The 20,993-nt window shown below is 38.2% G+C and overlaps 2 protein-coding genes across 2 annotated transcripts in view; both read left to right on the top strand.

Moving 5' to 3' along the window:
* The window catches only part of LOC110159324 (ADAMTS-like protein 1), a 136,371-nt gene extending 133,290 nt beyond the window's left edge, over positions 1–3,081 (top strand). Inside the window, 2 exon segments of the mRNA XM_055156845.1 lie at positions 1,526–1,673; positions 2,993–3,081. Coding sequence (XP_055012820.1) covers positions 1,526–1,673; positions 2,993–3,081 — 237 coding nt within the window.
* Positions 3,082–5,680: 2,599 nt separating this feature from the next.
* On the top strand, positions 5,681–20,854 carry LOC129409898 (ADAMTS-like protein 1). The gene is made up of 13 exons (XM_055156825.1): positions 5,681–5,694; positions 7,114–7,397; positions 10,301–10,430; positions 13,407–13,617; positions 13,730–13,909; positions 14,024–14,177; positions 14,257–15,202; positions 16,152–16,279; positions 16,710–16,809; positions 17,035–17,233; positions 17,572–17,681; positions 18,310–18,531; positions 19,446–20,854. Exons 1-13 carry the CDS (start codon positions 5,681–5,683, stop codon positions 19,474–19,476), a joined length of 2,709 nt encoding a protein of 902 aa, XP_055012800.1. The 3' UTR covers positions 19,477–20,854.
* The last annotated feature ends 139 nt before the right edge of the window (positions 20,855–20,993 follow it).

Here is a 20,993-nt window from a genome sequence, read left to right as displayed (position 1 = left end):
ACACACAAACCCTGCATAGTAGTTAGTCTGTTCCACCTTGTGATGTTATGTGGTGCTCCACGGTGTTTTTAAACTCCATACTCCTTCACTAGAATCATTTGGATAATTTCAGCCCTGGAATTGTTTTGAGCTTTGGATAAGTAAACTAATAATCCAGGTTTAATCAAACATTTACTCAGACATGCATGAATGAAACAAAACTCGACTCCGTTTATGTTTTTGAGCAACATTTTGCCATGACTAAAATCTCACCTTTAAACTGTTGTTAGTGCATATGACTTTTTTTGTGTTTTTAAAAAAATATTATTTCATTCTGGTGGGATAGAAATCGTGGTCAGTGATCTTCGTTTTACATTAATCCAGCTGCAGTTTGAAAAGGGAAGTCGAAAAGTTCAAAATTAGAGGAAGTAGTGCTGAATTCTAAAAAGAAATGGCTCTATCTGTCATAAATAAGCAAAATTACAAACTTCATATTGGCAAATGATAGACATTTTGGCAAAATCTTAAATGTAGTTATGTTAACTGTATTTTAATGGAATGGGTTGTTCAACTGTCATGCACTTTAATTATTGTTTTGTTTGGATATTATAGTTATAGAGGAACTGTACAATTGATTTGGAAGTTGTAGAAAACAGCAGTGGTGAAGGAAGTACTCAATATTGTTACTCACGTAAAAGTACAGCTACAGGGGCCAAAGATTACTCAAGTAAAAGTATGGCATGAAAAAATCTACATAAAACTATTAAAATACCTGTTTTAAAATGTACTTGCAGATATTTTTACAACAGTTAAAGCATCAAATGTTTTGATTTTGATAAAGAACAGAGCTGAGTTTAAGGGATTCAATCTATTTCTTAATTTATCTAGCTGTTCTTGTGTATTTATGTGTTTGGTTTGCGCAAAGTTTGCGCAAAGTCTCAAATGTAGTGAAATAAAAGTGAAAAGTAAAGTACAGATATTTAAAAAATTTACTTGCGTGTTGTGCTTTTACTTGTACTTTCTTACATTCCATCACTGGAAAACAGTAGCAGTAGATTACTATAGAAATATTTCCTTAATTCAGTATTCATTTACTGGTTTGTTGAACATTTTACTTATGAGCCTTTACTTTTGAGCCTCATATTTGTATTACACAGCCAGTATTACAGTAATGATGATGCTATTACATTGACCATAAACGTCCCATTGAACTTCTCAATGAACCTCTTTGGGGATTTTTCACTTTTATCAGTTACTGGCTGCTAAATCCTAGAAGCATATTTGTGGCCTCACTCTGAAAACCTTGGCTGGCTGTTTACCTAGCACATTCTTCCTGTGAACTGGACTTTAAATGCTTGTTTTGGCAAAGGGAAGCTCCAGGTTCACCCGTGAGCACGCCGCAGTGGGGAGCCTGGAAGCCTTGCATTGCCTGTATTCCTCCCTTGAGCTGAACTTAAGCAAAAGATATAATCACAGAGGAAAAATGTAAACGCTAGCCTTATCTATCTGAAAACGAATGAGTGAAGAGGTTGTATTCTTTCAACAGTGTACAGTAACATGTGGTCAGGGGCTCCGGTACCGTGTGGTGTTATGCATTGACCATAGGGGGCTGCACGCCGGAGGTTGTAACCCCACGACCAAACCACACATCAAGGAGGAGTGCCTGGTGACCGTGCCCTGCTTCAGAGCCATAGGTGGGTTGACTCTTAGGTGAACTGTCTTGTCAATATAACTCATTTCAGTGTTGCATCACAACTGAGCAAGAATGTTTTGCAATTTCACTTGAAAATTGAGAAGGGATGATTTACAACGTGTTAGCAATATTAAATAATTTACATATACAGAAAATCATTGACTACTTATATTATAACAGGGGTCATCAAACTAAGGCTGACTCCGGCCCTCCACACCCCTTTGACTGGCCCCCCAGCCCCTCTGTCCCCACCACTGGAACTGGCCCTATGAGGCAATCAAAAGAGGCTCCTCAAAAGTGGTCATGGCCAATTTTTAAAAATCACTTTTTGGCAAATAATAACACGTCTCCATCTTGGATTTTGTTGATTTTTTTCAATTAAAAAAATATGAAGAATTTATATTTTAATTTATATTTAAATAATTATATGACATATTTACATTTACCGCCAAATTTTTGTCACCTGACAAGCTCGAGATTAAACAGTGACAGTCAATGCACAAGCAGAGTTCTGTAGTACATTTAAGGACAGTAAAATGGCTCATGTTAAAGTATGAAAAGTTGACAGAGAGTGCAGAGTTTTCAAAGAACAGTGGACGACTGATTGTACTTTTCTTCAGTGTAAGGACCGTGCAGTTTGTCTGATACGTAAAGAAAGTGTGGCGGTTTTCAAAGAATATAATCTGTGTTATCAGGGTCATACAATTCTCATAAACCGACCTGACCCTGGCCCCCATCACAGTCAGGAGTGATAATGTGGCCCCCAGAGAAACAAGTTTGGTGACCCCTGAATTAGAAAATCAGATGCATTGTGCAACTTCTCTGTTGGAGCTTCCACCATCTGCTTTTTTCCATGGAGATGTTATTGCTTTGTATGGAATGTTCCTCAGTATGGCATTAAACCTTTCTATCTTCATGGAGATCAAAGGTCAGATCTGTGGAGAGGCAATCCCGCTCACAGTCAGAATGCCTGTTTTTCTAGGTATTTTTGAGCTATAAATCCACTTCTAATTGAATCAGTGTAAGGTAAATCTGTCTAATGTCACATTCTAAATAAAGCAATGACATAGTATCTGTAGAAGGTGATGCCCTCAACCAAAAAGTTACACAGTGCACCTTTATTTCATATTTAGCCAAATTTATCTCTTCAGCTTTTTACACACATCTCAAGGCAGTTTAATTGGGCAAAATGGGTCTGAAAATATGAGACACTATAAAATAATAGACATGCCATCTGCTTATGTTAATTGGATGCTTATTTATAACCCTAATTATAGGATTTGTGATTTTCTGTAAATTCATAAGCCTGCACTGTTTTAGATACACAGCCTGTTGAAGCAAAGGAGCCATGGGAAAAACAGGCCATTGAATTGGATGAAGAAACAACTGTGACAGAAGAACCCACGTGAGTACCAAGTCAAGTCTGGCACATGATGTGCTTATTATGTTCCACAATATGGCCATAATCTCCAGGGAAACTTGCAAGCCAAATTACAGTTTAGATTTGTGGAGAGGCAGCCCCACTCACAGTAAGAATAGATGTTTTTTAAGATATTTTTTGAGCACTTAAACACCTGTAGTTAAATAAATACAACATAGATAGTTTAATACTGTACTTGGGACAGTTTAAACCAAAGCATTAACACGTTGTAGACGCCCTCCAGAAAAGTTACACACTGACCAACTATATTTAACACAGTCCCTTGTAGTAATGTATGCCAAGGTGAGTAGTACTTGTTATAGTTACTTGAGAAACTTTGTAAAGACATTTTTCATAGTATTTTTCTAGCATTTGTCATCGTAGTAACAGTTCTCTAAGTGGACTAATAAGTAAGTAATTTTTGGGTCACTATATTTTACTTCTGCTTGAGCAATAATAGTTTAAAATAACGTTACTCTTACTTTGGTTGCTCTACCCACCTCTGAATGCAATGCTGAAAGGATTACTCAATTTTGTTACTCCAGTAAAAGTACAGATACTGGAGCAAAAAAAAAATTAAAAATACTCCAGTAAAACTTTCATTACGTTCCACCATACTTTAAGTATTGTTTTGTTTGGATAATATAGTTAAAGAGGAACAGTACTACTGACTTAAAAGTTATAGAAAACAGCAATGGTGAAGTACTAGTAATTTTGTTACGCAAGTAAACATACAGATATAGGGGCAAAAGATTACTCAAGTAAAAGTAAAAGTATTGCATGGAAAAATCTACATATCTACTATTCAAGTACCTGTTTAAAAATGTACTTTAACTGTAAAAAATAGTTTTGCACATATTTTCACAAGAATTAAAGCATCAAATGTAGTGATTTTGATAGAGAATTTAGATTACCTAAAAAATTAATTACGTGTTTGCTTTTGTACTTTGTTACATTCCACCACTTCAAAAAAGTAACAGTAGATTACTATAGAAATATTTCCTTAATTCTGTATTCTGTATTTTAAAACACTACACCACTGCCTAAGTCAGTAAAGGAAAAGCAGTGGTTAAGATAAAAGACAAAAGTTCACAACCCGGAAAATCGGCAGGAAAATTTACAATGTTAAATCAGAGAATTACTGTCACTCCGCATAGATATAAGAGCCAAAGAGTCATGCAAACACTGATTCCAGACCAGTTACGCTGTGCAAAGTGCAAGTCAAAATTTACCTTGAGGTGAAATTGGTCTGGACAGGGCTCAGTGCTCCTTTGAAACCTTCACAGTATCACGGTTGTGTTCACGTCAACGGAGATTTGCATCAACTTTTGCATGTCAAAATGTACAGCTGGAGCCCTTATTTTTTACACGCCTGTCATAATACTCGCCCATGTGCCTCAACACACCTGCCAGAAGTTTGTCTGAAAATGATGCTGGATTAGATTTGCAAGGATAAACTTTAGAGTATGTTAACCTGTCTTGATTATTTACAGTGTTTTGGGTAAAGTGAAAACAGCGAAATTGCATGTGAAATAAGCTTGCATGTTTTGTATGAGGTAATTTAGGGTAAAACAAAGCTACTAGCATTACCTCAGAAAGCAGATGTCCAGATGTTCTCTCATCATCTGTAAAATAACTGCTCTTCCAAAGATGGACAATGGTTGGATACTAAGCTACAGTGACTCGAGATAGCAACCTCGCTGGCCAGTTTCACATGTGTTGACTTCATTTGGAGAGTGAAAATATGTTCCGAAATATACGACTTAGCTTTCTTGCATAAAAAGCATAAATATTAATGCATAATATAGTGCCGGTCGTATGCCAAAAGCAATACCTGTTGACCATATGGGGCCAGGATGTGCGAGGATAGAGGAAATGCCTGTTTTAGAATTATTACACCACCTTTGCCAACCACCACTGTGAAATCCTAAAATAAAAACCTGCTTTGTTGTAAGTTGCCATTAAAAGTAAATAAATCTGATGTGCTCTGATGTGAATGTAATTGATAATATTAAGAACAGATTTTGGCTTAATGTGGTGTTTGAATGAAATCGGGATCGTGCGCCAGTCCACTGATGTAGGTTAACAGTGCGTGAAGATAAGCATTGATGTTATGAGTGCAAAGTCTGACTGTACTGATTCATTTGTTTGTCCAAATCCCAGGAGCTCCCCGGCAGCAGTGAAAGAGCCAAGTCTGCAGTAATTACGAGTATTTTATTGAGCCGTCCAGTAAAACTCCAGGGTGCGTTCGTGCTGTGGTCAGGCAGGTTAACTGGGCAGGAATGTACAGTGAACAAGCTGCAAATTTATAGGCTACTAATACTTTAAATTGAGTTGCTTATGGAGATTTTTTTGTAGACGGTCCGCCATCTGCTCCTCTGCATGGGAATGTTCCGCAGTATAGATTAAACCTACTTATCACAAGGGAGACAAGCAGGTTACAGCACTACACTACGTCCCAGTTCAGATCTTTGGAGTTTCACCCCAATTCACAGAAGGAATATTGTTTTTTTGAGTAATAAAAACACTTGTAAATGCTAGATAAATGTGTTTAATGTCACACCAAAAGCTATATCATCTCCATCACCATGGAGACAAGCAGGTAAGGAACCCCCCAAGTTGCGCAATGCACCTTTAAATTTAATAACCATGACCCATCTGTGTGTAGACATGGTTACATCAAATATAAGTTTTACTGATAACAATTCAATAAAATATTTGTTCTTAATTACCAAAAAAAAAAAAAAAAAAAAAAAAAAAAAAAACACTGGACATGATGACCTAGTGGTGTTTTGGTTGTCCCGTCAGAAAGCAGAATAAGCCTCACATGAATCTCTCATTTGTGTTGTTCATTTCTGAAATCCAGTTGGTTTGAACCTGAAAAGACTCTCTCTGATCTGAAAGCTCACTACATAAAACCCCAGCATCTACAGTCAGTCATGAACCAGTGCTAGTGCAACCTCTGTAGCTCAGTGAGGAGAATCAGGAGGTTCTGAGTTTCATGTGGAACGACCTGTCCATATAATGAGAATCAGAAAAATGTGTATGTGTTCTCTATATGCACATTATCCAGGTTAAGACGATGGTAGGTTCAGTTATGATTGTAAAAAAAACTAAAATAAAAATGTGAGCTCTAAAGACAGGATTTATGACTTTTTTATTATTTTAATCAATATCCTTGAGGCATATCTTCAGTCTAGACTACATACCATATGCATACAATAGAAAAACAATGTCTTTATTGCAGCATGGAGATTTATCACTGTCAGTGTTTTTTTGTTTAGTTGTGCAGTCTATTAGGTCATAAGCATAAATTATATAACATCTGTTGGACATATTAACTGTACTATGATGACTTACGTTTACTTCAAAATAAGCAAATGTAAGAAAAATCTACAAATTCCAAAAATTATTCAAAGGTGAGAAAGCTCATCAGAAAATTTAAACCAGTTTGAGTGATAATATTCAGTATTATGGGTAGGACTTTGTGGGCCATTGATAATGAGAGTATTAATTACAATACTTTGTACTCTGCATATTTTAGTGTACGATATGATATGATATGATAGACATCCAGATCGTTGCAAGGACAAACACAAAAAGCAGATCTCAGACTTTTGTCATTGCCAGGTTAATCTGTCTGGGGAAACCATTCCATTATACATCACAGACTTAATTTGACTTAAAGGTGCACTGCACAACTTTTGTAGGGTCCACTACCTGCATGTCTCCATGGAAATGTTATTGCTTTTCCTGGAATGTTCCATGGTATGACATTAAACATATACATCTAGCATTTTTTCTTTAGGTTTCTGTTTCTTTTGCTCAAAAATACTCTCCACAGATTGTAATGTAGCGTAGTGCTCTAACCTGCTTGTCTTCCTTGTGATAGATAGGTTTATACTGTGGAACATTCTAGACAAAGCAATAACATTTCCATGGACATAAGCAGGTGGCAGTCCCTCAACTAGAAATGTTACACAGTGCACCTTTACGATGTCTGTTTTATTATCCTCTTTAGATTCATCCCTGGGCCTTGGGAACCCTGCAGCAAATCCTGTGGAGCGGGCGTACAACATCGGACTGTCAAATGCCAAGTGCTGCTGTCCTTTTCCCAAACTGTGGCTGACCTGCCTGACGACGAGTGTGAGGGGATCAAACCAGCCCAGACTCAAACCTGCTACCGGACCCCCTGCTCCGGAGCCGAGGAGCCAGAGAACAACACGGAGAAGACTTTTAACAAGGAAGAACTACACGACTGGGAATATGAAGGCTTCACCCAGTGTTCAGAGAGCTGTGGGAGAGGTATGATAGTCAATAGGTGTCTTAGTCAAGAAAAATGTGCATTAGTTTAATTATTGTTTTTAGATTTTAAGGATTTAGGGTTAGGGTTAGGGACAACAGCAGAAAGAAGAAGGCATGGAGTGAGCTAGTTGGCAGTTTGGGTGTGCCTTTACATACAAATACTCCAACCCCATCAAAAAACGATTGCGCACTCCACAATCCAGAGCACCCTATACACGAATCCAACGGGGGGGTCATGGAGGGAATGCCAGATTGAACAGGTGAGTTTTTAGAAGTGACCTGAAGCTCTGCAGTGAGTCCAAGTTCCTGATGGATTGTGGGAGTGAGTTCAGAGGGAGGGGGCGGTAGCAGTGAAGACTCAGTCTCCTGAGGTGTGGTGCTTTGTCCTGATGATGGGAGTGAGGAGGTTTGTGTGGGCTGATCTGAGGCGGCGGGTGAGACAGTGCAGACAGAGAAGGTCAGTGAGATAGAGAGGGGCCAGGTTATGGAGGGACCTGTAGGTGATGAGGAGGACCTTGTATTGGATGTGGTATTGTACGGGGAGCAAGTGGTGTTGCTAGTAGGTTTGAGAGCTCCACACCCCAGGGCATGTCTAGTTGCCCAAGAAATGTGTTAGTAAATAGTAGTATTTAGTGATATTATTGTATTTATCCACTGTAAAGTAGAAATAGTGGAAGAACAGGAATCAGTATCTTGTTTGTAAAGCATCTTAGAATGTCCAAAAGAGATCTATATAAGGCTGATGTATTATTACTTCAGTCAAGCATTTATTTTCCATGCTATTACTACAGCTGACACTACTATTGATGGTACTAAACCTCTACAAAGTATGACAATAATAGTATAACAATAAAATAAGAGTATAAGTATAACAATAATTTAAGATAATCCTAGTAAACCGTTTAAAAAGGCCTGAGCTGCAACTAATCAATAACAAAATGAAGCAATAATTAGCCACAGAAGAACTATTTCAACCTTTTACAGCTCAAATGTTATTGTATTAACTACCCCAAATCTCTCCGCTATTGCAAATAAAATGTACACATGTTAAATATTGAGCTCCAAAATATACTGTTCCAGTTACTTTTGAATATTTATGCCAGAACTTAAACAGCTAGTCCAAACCAGAGTGGTACCCTCTTTGTGGTCATGTCGTATTTTCCACCAGTGCATTACACGGAGCCTCACAGTTTATGTAGAAAATGCCTATGTCATTTGAGCTTTACAAAACTGGAGTACGGTTGAATATTATTAGGTGATAATGGTCGTAGTACAAACCTTACCGCTGTAACTTCACCCACTCTGTTGTGAATCCAGTGCCAGGCCCAGACAGTCGCTCTAAACACTCCGCCATCTTTATTTAAGGCTCACTTTGATCTCTGTAGGCTTGTGCGTCTGCTTTGTGTGTTTCCAGCTAACTTAATTTCTCCACATGGGCGTAGGCTTTTGTCAGTGTTTCGCCCAAACTCAACAAACTCTTAAATGGAGGGATGATCGCAGAGGGGTCAGATTTCGGGCCATAACTCCTGGACCATCACACAGGCCTGTTATTGTCCCCAAATTTAGGAGCAGTCGAAGTGATTCATGTAAAACAGAGTCTGACATCAAATTTATGCCTGTGTCTGTGTTGGTTTCTGTACAACACAGTTGACAAAGTTTGAAATGTGAATAAATAAAAATAAACAAAACTTGTAATGGAAAACAGACAATGCTAACAGATGGCATAATAGTAGCAAGAAAGATGTACAAAGCCAGATGTTGGCATGTAGTGGTAATAGTGTAATTTCTTGAGCTCTAGTCGAAAAAGGAAATTCTTGGTTGACTTACGACATGCCCTGCCAATCGAGTAGTCAAGTAAAAACAGCGGGTGTGGCAAACACTCTCAAAACCATAAATTATCTATTTAATCTAATCATGTATCTGATCAAAACTGCACTCACAAGAAAACAATTGCACAGGGATTCATGCAAAAATATACAGAAAAGCATTGAAACTGTGTATTTGTGAAAAATGCAGATTAAACTTCCAAACATTTCCAAATTTTCAGCCAAATGACAACATACCTTGCTGTTCCTGCTGTGTTCATATAAATCCTTAAAATTTCAGTAAAATAAGATGTTTAAGAGGACTATTGGTGTACTAAGACACCATCGACCAATTAATCACCTAAAGGAATAAAGGACTAGCCAGGTTGGCGCCACCTAGTGCCTCCACTCAATTTAATTTCTCTCCAGTGACTAGGTCAGGAATCGGAATACACTAGACAGTTTGGAAGTCCGGGCACCAGCCAGTCAATGAAGAGCCATACATTCTGTGTTGGCAACGATTCCCGAGATCAAGGATTTAAAGCTGGAACAAAGAGAATGTTTGGTGAATTTTATCAAGGGGAAAGGCATTATTGCTCTTCTTCCTACGGGATTTGGGAAAAGCTTAATATACCAGTTAGCTCCGTTAGCGCCGCATTATATACATCACGACCAAATAGCAGCGATTGGTTAAATAAAAAAAAGTACCCGCCTACCGCCAAGTTACAGATCTGACCTGTAACTTGCTCTGGATTGGTCTTCATGAAGATAGAAAGGTTTATTACCAGACTGTAAAACATTGTAGACGCAGCAATAACTCCACACAGAGAAGCATTTGATGGACCCTCCATCAGGAAAGTTACAAAAATGAAACTTTAAGACTAGTAATAACAAGTAAGCTGAAGGTTAACACTCGATCGACAAGCAGTGGTCTTTTATGAGCCAGCTACGTATATTTTTATCAATATCAAGGTAAAGTTTACATTGAATTCCTTGTTTATATGCTATGAATATTTTTATTTCATTTACTGTTCACCTATATTTAATGTACTGTAATACACTTACACAATTCACAAATAGTTTTCTTTTTCCCCACAGGTGTACAAGAGGCTATTGTGATCTGCCTGAACAAACAGACCAGAGAAGCAGCTGATCAGAGCCTGTGCGAGAGCTCCAGAAGACCACCTCAGCTCCTCCAAGACTGCAACACTCAACCCTGCCCACCCAGGTAGGAAAAACATATATAAACTCTATTATAAAATCATTATTTGAAAGAAATTTTGAAAAGAAAATAATGAAAAATAATGAAATGAAAATAATTATAATTAGCTAAAATATCCAAAGAAGATTGTTGTAGGAAAGGGTTTGGCTGTATATTTTTAAAACTTGGAATTAAACTGGAATAATAGGATTGTCCGCCAAAACTGCACTATGGTTCTCTTAATACAGTACACAGCTAAGCACAAAGACTATTTGAAACAATTCATCTTTTCTTTTTTAATGGTGTATGTCAGGAGGAATTAGAGCCACAAATTCAATACATCTTTTTGTTCAAACTCCTACAAACGCCAATAAAGACACCATCTGACCGATACTGATACGGAGCTATGGTGACAGAGATAGATGGTTGTATCATTGAGAGGAGGAAATGAAGTCAGCTGGACACTGCACGGAGCCTGGTTATAATCACAATACAATGGGATCAAGTGTAAGGAGAGGACGACTTGCTACAATCATGCAAGGTTGAAAGTTATTTGGCCTTTAGTGATAGCTGTATTAATACTTATAATGTGTGTTGTAAGAAGTACTAGCAGTAGTAAAGGTGAGGGGTTATGTCATTGCAAAAACTGTGGAAGTGTGAGTTTGCTCACCAGCCAGTCAACAAAGAGCCATACATTCTATGTTGGCAACGATTCCCAAGATCGAGGATTTAAAGTTGGAACAAAGAGAATGTTTGGTAAATTTTATCAAGGGGAAAGACGCTATTGCCCGCATTACATATGTCACGACCAAATAGCAGCAATTGGTTAAATCAAAAAGTACCCGCCTACCGTCGAGTGAACTAATCCTAATGCTGTGAGGTCAGATGGTTTCCACGAAGTGAAACAGGCTGATGAATCAGGCTATCCGTCACCTGCTTATTTTTATGGAAATGTCATTGATCTTCCACAGTATGATATTGAACAGCTTGATCTTACATTTATTCAATTATTTGCGGTTTTATAGCTCAACAATGCCTACAAAACAGACTTTTTAACTATGAGTGGGGTTGCCTCTCCACAGATCTGACCGGGAACTTGATCTGGTTTGGTCTCCATGATGATAGAAAGGTTTAATGCTAAACTGTGAAACATCTCAGATAACGCAATAACATCTCCAAAGAGAAAAGCAGGTGGCAGATCTCTATCAGAAAAGTTACAACAATGCACACTTAATTGAAGTCTAAGCGGTAAAAAAATTCAAGTGTACTTTTTAAAAATTTATATTTTTGTTGTCTAAATACTGTATATTATATATGTAGTACAAATGTAAGATACAGAGGGCAAACTAATATGCAAAGTTAAATCATGAGTATTAAATCTTAAAATATGATCTACAATAGAGCCGACAAAGAAAAATGTAGAATTGCTTAATGAATAATAGTGATTGGAAATATATTTGACCACATTTATCACACTACGCTGACATCTAGATAGACTTTTCTTATGAGCAGTAATGCATTTTAAGAGAAAGGTCAGAGTTCCTCCTTAGGGAGTGGTATTTTCCATTAAACTAAGGCCATATGTTTAATAGGAACAACTCACAGAGATATAGTGCCTCACACTGATATTGGTCCCCAGTGGTGAGGCGGAGTAATGCATTAAGACTCCTCCTTTGGGTACCATATTTTTATTTTCAGACCAAAGACTGATTGTATAAAAAGCATTTTGGATATTAGTGGTATAAATTCAATGTAGTGCATGCATTTTTTACTTCCATACAACTAGTGAAACAGGTTGGACTAGTGGAAGAAGTTCCAAATACAACAATGCAACCAAAATGTTATAATTTGTATCAGAAATTTATTTTAGGCTACTACTGCTGCTATCTGAAATGGCTTTGACTTATTTAGAAAGTTTGAATATTTTTGTTATTTTGTACCAGCCTTCTAAAGTGAAAGTTCCATAAAAAATATAAAATGATGTGCTAAATTTGTTTTCTGTTTTGTTTTGTTTTTTTGTGAATAGTCTAAACACAATAATTAAGAAGCATCATGATTTGAGCTTGATGTGTAGCTCAGTGGATGATTTTGCGGTGGACCACACGTTTCAGGGTAACACGGTGCGCTGTTGTCAATGCTGCCTGCTCACACTCTGTCAGAAATCCCAGAGACCAGCCACTCGCTCTCAGCTGTTTTTTCAAGCTTTCAATCTTGTTTTCAGGCACAACAAACCCTGTACTGGACGTGTTTCCTTTGGCCCATGCTCCCTCCCACAGGCCTCCTCACCCTCCCATATTAAGCTGCTCTGCTTGGATACTGTTCCCCACGAAAGGGAAACAACCATAGGATTTGGCTTTGAGTCGTAACGGTCCAGAAACAAGCCCCATTCCCAATTCTCCTCAGTCCTGCCCCCCAGAGTAAATATGGATAGCTCTAAAATATGACCTAATCTGTCAAGCCTAAAGTACAGTTCCTGCTATAGTGGTCACAGCTACATGCTGTAAGCTAAAGTTGTACATAAGCCATATTAGTTTCAGGATGGAACAGAAAACGTTTCTTATTAATCCCTGTGTGAAAGCGGCTTGGACACCAGTGTGGATAGTGAGCCACACAGGTCAGTGGAAAAAACATTAGGTTAAAAGGCCTGCCACCGGGATTTCTCCAATATCACAGTGTGCAGGAGGACCAGAGCTGAGCTGCATGAATCAGCCTCTCACAGAATGTGTTTTTTAAGAATTTACACGTTCAAGAGTTTGCTCTAGGGGTTATTGAAAAAACACAAACTGCCCTTGACTACATTTCTTTATGTTGAACGTAACAAGCCTGAAATAAAGGTACACAAACTCTAAGAACTGTGACTAATCAGAGGGAGGAGGATGAGAGCTTTGAAGCATATCTCACAAAACTAAACCATGTGTGCAGTGCTGACATGTTAATAAGCAGCCAGTGCTTATCATATATATTGTGCTTGCTACAGTTTGGCAGTAAACCCTGTGTTCACAGGTGGGACACTGGGGAGTGGAGCTCTTGCTCTGCTACATGTGGTGTGGGTCTAATGACCCGCTCTGTGGCCTGCACACGCCGGCCTTTTCGGGGCAGTAACCACACGGAGGTTCTGAGAGCCGAGGACTGTCCGAGCCCCAAGCCCAGCCCTGTTCAAGCATGCAACCGCTTCGACTGCCCTCCCATGTGGGATGCACGTGACTGGGGCAAGGTGAGGCCAGTAAACATCTGATCATAAGTGATGCATTTAACAGGGACTGTTGATATAATCCAGGTGATCCCTCTCTAAAGGAAATGGCACCTCTGTATTTGTGTTGCTGCAGTGCTCGCGGAGCTGTGGTGGAGGAGTTCAGAGGAGGCAGGTCCTGTGCAAACAGCGCTTGGCAGATGGCAGCATTTTAGACCTGCCAGACACGTTCTGCCCGTCAAAGAGCCCTGTGACCCAGCAGGCCTGTGCCAGGCAGGACTGCCCTGCCATGTGGGTCACCACCGAGTGGTCCCAGGTACTGGTGCCAGTTATGATTCACATGTATTATTCACACGAAGAGCTGCACATTTTTGCTGCATTTTGTAATAGTTTAAATAGTGTAGTTTGAATGGTCCTCTTGTGTCTCCAGTGTTCAGTGACCTGTGGCACTGGCGTACAGAGGCTCCAGGCAGTGTGCCGGAAACAAGGAGAGGACGGTCGATATCGCACCATTCATCCTACAAACTGTTCTCAGATCGCCCATCCCAACAGCGTCAGGCCATGCTCCCTCAGCCTCTGTGACAGTAAGCTTTATCACTTTGTGCTATATTAAAGTATAGAATAACAGTCTGAATCATATTACATCAATGAGTTGTTTTACAGATTCAATCAAACCAGGTCCCACCAACCAACCCCCAAAGAAGGTTTACATCCAGTGGCAAAAGGGTAAAAAGCTGCAGTTACTGGTTGGTGGCTACGCTTACCTGCTCCCCTGGACTCCTGTGATCCTGCGCTGCCCGACTCGGCGCTTCCGGAAAGGGCACATCCAGTGGTTAAAGGATGGGAAACCTTTATTCAGCCTCACTCACCTCTCCATCACATCTCTGGGATATGTCAAGATTTACAATTTACTTCCATCTGACGCTGGAGTTTATACCTGCCTTGATGGTCAAACCTGGGAACATTTAGTCTTGAAGATAATTGGAAGCAAGCAGAAACTGTCACTGTCAGAAGCTGCTGTGTCAAGGCTTAACGGACCTCAAAAACCGGGCCAGACTGAGCTTCCTATTTCCTTATTAAACCACTATGACAACATTGTGGAGCGCATGATACAACTCAAAGGATCTGTCCAAGATGTAAAAGATTTTGATAAACTTCATTTAAGTGAAAAGAACAGATCAACCTTGGAAGATGAAAAAGAAAGTTTAGAGCACTCCGGCCCAGTTGTGCTTATTGTTGATAGCCACAAGCTAGATGAGATAATGCACAGTCTGTCTGGGGAAGAACAGCTAGCCCACCTGCTTAATGAGCTAACCAAGATACACAGTGAAAGCAATGAGTCAACCCAGTATCCGGGAACAGCAACTCAAAAACCTCTCTATTACAATATCAAAGTCCACACGCCAAGGCCAAGACGACCCGTGATTATCCAGCAGCCCAGAAGAATAGGAACAGCGCCTTCTTCTTCTGAAAAAATAGTGCATGTAGGGTTGCCGGTGCTTTTGCAAAAACCAGTAGCAAGTCTGGAGCTGAAATGTAATACGTTGGGGAGTCCACCACCAATCATAAAATGGACCAAGAATGGAAAAGCACTAAACTACAATGGCAGGTAAAGACACCATGCTTACTCGTGCATAAAAGAGGCTAAAAAGGAAAATTAAAAGCATTGCTTAAGTTCAGTTAATTTGCAAAAAAAAAACAAAAAAAAACAATACAGTACAAACAATACATAGAATACAAGCCTCACTTTACTTCAATTGACAAAAAAATTATAATAATAATAAGATGCTCTTTCATGATTCAGGAATCTTTTGCTTCACTGTTTCTTAAAAAAATCTGTTTTTGCAATTGAAGATAAATAATTACTCAAGAGGAAATAATACTTAAAGGTGCACTGTGTAATTTTTTTGATAAAGGATCTGCCACCAGCTCATTTCCATACGGATGCATCCCCTGAAAATGTACTGTATATATGTATATTTACAGTATATATTTTTCATGTACTGTATATATACAGTACATGAAAAATATATACTGTAAATGTACTGTACATATTTTATCTGTATGTAACTTATGTGTTTTTATGCATGTAGTTTACATTTTTATATGGACTGGTGTTGAAAACTAGCACTTATGCTAAAACACTCAAAGCAATGCATCTGGCTTGTCTAATGCAATTGTGATGTCCTTAATAAACATGAATAAAAAATAAATGTTATTGCTTTACCTTGAATGTTCCACAGTATTACATTAAACTAAAGTATTTTGCATTTCTACAATTATGAGTGTATTTGTGCTCAAAAATACATTAAAAACATGTATTCTTACTGTTAGCAGGATTACCTCTCCCAGATCTCACCTCTAACTTTGCTTGTTAGCGTCATCTGCTTGCCTCCATGCATATAAACAAGTTTAATGTCATATTGTGGAACTTTTGCATGGAAACAAGCAGGTTGCAAACCCTCCACCAAAAAAGTTACACAGTGCACCTTAACATGAGAAAAGCAAAGTTCTGTTTCTGTCTATTAATTGTGTGATGTGTCTTTTCGTTTTGATAGAGTAGTTGCTTTGCCCACCGGTTCACTAAAGATACTATTCCCAAACAAACATGATGAAGGGCTTTACACCTGCACCGCAAGGAACCGTCTTGGAACTGCCAAACTTTCATCTTGGCTGCAAGTAAATGGTAAGGATTACAAGATGCCATATTGAGTTTGTACTTATTGTACTTCTTTTGTGGTTTTGTATAAGAAATCTTGGAAAACTGTAAAACACACATGCAGTCACATAAAGTTAGGATTCTGCAGTCAGTGGTAATGATTCAGTGTTGAGGAATGTCCGGAGATGGGTCACCTCTCCACTGTCTCCCATCAAAGCACAACCATTCTGATTATTCACTGCTCCTGCACATCCTCCCCACATATGACAACAATTATAGGGGCAAGTTTCAAAATAAGATAGCATAGCGTGCAGACATCAGGGTGTGTACTTCTGAATAATAAGTGTTGAGTTTTGATTTTTCAATTTCCCTTCATTTATCATTGTACAATAACTCTAATCTAATGCAACCTTTTGTATAACGTCTTTTTAAAGTTTTTTCTTTTTATGTTTTGCAGTTGGAAAAGGAAGAAACTGTGCCCAAGGTCAGACATGTGTGGAGCGGAGTAATAGCAGTCAAATGTTGCCACTGTGCACTGGTCAGGGCTGCTCATTCAGGTACAGAATCATTCAGTTTCAGTTCTTCAACTCCAACAGGAATAAGGAGAATAATATGCATGTTACCAGCTTTAACCAATGACACTGAAGTCTAATTTGAATACACATACATCTACAATTGAAGCAATAAGACCTAGTATAATATTTAGATTTGTTCTTTTGTTCTATTCCTCTTGTGGAAAAAACACATTTGTGCACCTCGGTCATTTAATATGGTTGTTTTAGGTGGCAGGTTGAACCGTGGTCTCAATGCTCGTCTGCTTGTGGAGGAGGGTCCCAACGCAGGAGGGTGCGATGTGTGACAGGTGCAGATGACGGGGCCAAAGAAGTGGGGGTCCATCACTGCACAGGACGCAGCCCCTCAAACACACGATTGTGCAACATGCTGCCCTGTGTCAGATGGGCCACGACTCCTTGGGGACAGGTAAAAAAAAATACTCAAAGAAATGAGTCTCTAATATATTCCCAAATATCAAAGGGAAAAATCCGAGGCACTCGCATTAAAAGGTCCTTAATACGACTCTATTAAAGAACTTTTAATGTAGTCGTAGCGTCTCGGCTGACCTGATACTTAAGTGACCCCCTGAAGCACTCATCTTTTTAATCATTAACTATATTCCCAAGTATGTTTAGTATTATGCAAAACAGATAAGCAAAGGGATATACCTCAAGTATACTGCGTCTGTAGAAATAGTATGAATCAGCTCTTCATAGCACAGAAAAATGATATTGAATAATTAAATGTCACTTTCACATTTGCAGTGCCATGGTCAGTGTGTAGGCTCAAGTCTGGCCACACAACATCGCCATGTTTACTGCCAGGACACAAACGGGACCAAAGTCTCCTATAGGTTGTGCAGCAGACTTCAGAGGTAAACATCTTAACCTTTACCTGAGAAACTGAATAATTTATTTGCTATAAAGGTCAGTCTTAGTGGAGAATGTGCAAGTGTGCATCATTGAAAGATAACTGTAACTTAGGAAAGGTCTGCATCTCATAAAGTTAATTTGATAAAGATTAAAGGTCCTATATTACACAAAATTGATTCTTGTGAGCTTTAAGTTATGTTATAATGTTGTTACTTCATTAAAAACATACCTGGAGTTGTGTTTTGTTTCATTCACACAGGTTTGAAAAATCCTGCATTGTTAGGCTGTCTACATCTTCAAATCTCTATTCAACTGATGTTATGAAGCAGTAGTAGCTCCTATTACTTTTTGTTCACTAAATCACCAATTCCAGGGCTGAAATTATCCAAATGATTCTTATGAAGGTGTATGAAGTTTAAAACACAATTGGGCACTTAGTATGTACCAAATGACATCACAAGGTGGAAGAATTCAGCCCAAATATGCAGGTTTGTGTGCTAAACATGTATGAATGAAACAAAACACAACACCAGGTATGTTTGTGATGAGGAAACAACATTATAACATAGATCAGAAAATACGGGTCCTTTGATTCACTCTGAATTAATTGCATGTAATTATGTTTTTAAGGCCTATCTCTGTGAGGAACTGCTCCACTGATGCTTGTGCACTTCAGTGGAGGATAGGTCCATGGACACAGTGCACTGCCTCCTGTGGTCGTCATGGTTTCCAGTCCCGGCTCGTCAGCTGTGTGCATCGGCGGACTGGGGAAGGCCACGCGAGAACATCACTGCATGTGGAGGCCCCGCCCCTCCAGCTGGCAGAGGTGCAATATATTGTCCTGTGGCAGAGGTAAGAATAAAACACAAAACAGAAAAAAGACATGCTTTTTGATTTGACAATGATTTTCTTTTTAAAAATACATCTTTACATACATCATTGATACACTCTTTATATTTGAACAACTTTGGTCATTGTGAATATAAATATAACTTCATAGGAAAAATAAATAAATGTGGCTTTATTCTTGCATAACATTAATAAGATATCTGACTGTTAAAAGACCTATTTTCTGATCCATGTTATAATAATAATAAAAAATGTTGTTTCCTCATCAAAAACAGACCTGGAGTTTTGTTTTGTTTCATTCACACATGTTTAACAGACAAATCCTGCATATTTAGGCAGAGTTCTTCTCTCAAACAGAAAACACTCCACTTTGTGACGTCATATGGTAATACTAGAAGTTCTCTACTGTGTTTTTAAAGTCCATACACCGTCACTAGATCATTTGAATAATTTAAGACCCGAAATTACCAATCTCTACTGTACAAAAGGTAAAAAGGTAGCTGCTAACTTGAAAACTCACTTCACAAGGTGGAACAGACCAGTTTGAGCTTTGGAGTTGTAGCTAGACTAATAATGCTAGACTACTCAAACATGTTTGAATGAAACAAAACACAGTTCCAGCTATGTTTTTGATGACACAAGAACATTCTAACATGGCTTAATGCTCACAAGAGTCAATTTTCTGTAACCTTAAAGTGAATGACACATATGAGCTCTATGATTGTAGGTTAATTATTAGTCTAATATTAGTTTGGTCATAATAGATTATTATTATTATTATTATTATTATTATTAGTAGTAGTAGTAGTAGTAGTGGTAGTAGTGGTAGTAGTGGTAGTAGTGGTAGTGGCAGTGGTAGTAGTATTAAGTGTTTGGAATAACATCACTAACATCACTATGTGTATTCCCCTCAGCAGGAGAGTGTCTGGACAGCACCAGATATTGTGATAAGGTCCGACAGTTGGAGCTCTGCCCTTTGCCACAGTTTAAGAGCCGCTGCTGTGAGTCCTGCAGAAACACCTGAGACATGAGACCGGAGATGGACAAACTGGACTGGCCTAAGAAGAGACTGACCCCCATAGTGTCACCACAACAGAAACGTGTGGACACCATAAGGAGGGAGTCATGTTCATACCCACATAACAGACATGGCAGGGTATGGATTTGAGATGGGCTGGTAATGAAGGCTTCAATTTTACTTAAAAGAAAAAAAAAATCTCTCTCTACATATATATATATATCATATGCCAGCAGCCAAAAAAGTTTGAATAATGAGAATCATGAACATGTGGTATGTACTTTTGAGCCAAAATGAAACTAAAAAAGCAATTTCTGCACCAGTTTTCCCAATGGTGAAAAAATTGAGTTTGAGTTTTATAGCAGCACCTTACATTCATTGTGCGGTGTAAAAATAATACCACATGTACAATACAAGAAAATATATTGAATTTGATGGGGGACCCCTGTGCTAATCACTGGATATTTGCTTTTATTGCAGCAGATCCAAATTTATTGGTAACTGTTTTTAATAGATTGGAGAAAAAGCAGCTTAAACCTCTAAGTAGTAAATGAGAAATAATGTTCACCTGGAAAAAAGCTCATGGCTCATTAAGGGTCGTTTAGCAGTGAATGGTCGTTTAAAATTCATTTAGATCACAGTTATTTTAATGGTTTTGGCCAAACAAAGACTATGTTTGAATTCAATTGCTTTTGCATGGGTTGCACTAATCTAATATAGAGGAGTCTGACTGAAGCAAATACATTTCTTCTTCATTTGAGGAAAAAGAGTGAGAGACTTTTTGCACTCAGATCTCCTTTATGCCTTTTGTTGAAAACAGGGCTTGGGAGGTGTTTTAAAACTCTGGTTTGTAAGTAAGTGTTAAGATTTTATTTTTGTAAGATATGTCTTAGAAAAACATTTTAAGAAATGTTTCTTTTAACCACTTAGTGACATAGTGACGTAATAGTCTTTTGCTGACAGACATATTCTTAGTTACAATACAAAACAATTTGGTAGAGATCAACTTTATGATGGATAAAATTGAAAAAATACCTGGCAGGCAAAATTTGCACTTTTCTCTTTGAATATGTCTTGGATGAGTTCTTACATTGCAGTGAAGAGAGCACAAAGTATAGCAGGAGGCTACTTGTCCTTTCATTGAGTAAAATGTTTTATGTGAAAAACATTGTTTAAATGTAGATATTATTTTGTTGTTGACTATTTATTTGATTGTACGTTTTCATGTATATAACTGTAAATATCAAATGCCTGAGTATTCATATCCCTGTAGATTATATGGATATTAATGTTATGGGGACCCCTGCTGGTGACATAATGCATTACTCTGTTGATTTGTGGAAAAAGCATTAAATAAAATTAATTACATTCCTATTGTAAAATGGTTGTTTTCCGTTACATTACTATCAACATCATTAAACATAATATTTTGTTCTGTAGACTACTA

The sequence above is a fragment of the Boleophthalmus pectinirostris genome, unplaced genomic scaffold (assembly GCF_026225935.1).
Source record: "Boleophthalmus pectinirostris isolate CB_2022bp ecotype Guang Dong unplaced genomic scaffold, ASM2622593v1 HiC_scaffold_20, whole genome shotgun sequence".
Taxonomy (NCBI): domain Eukaryota; kingdom Metazoa; phylum Chordata; class Actinopteri; order Gobiiformes; family Gobiidae; genus Boleophthalmus; species Boleophthalmus pectinirostris.
Note: the sequence above shows the minus strand (reverse complement) of the source record. Positions and strands in the feature narration are given on the sequence as shown.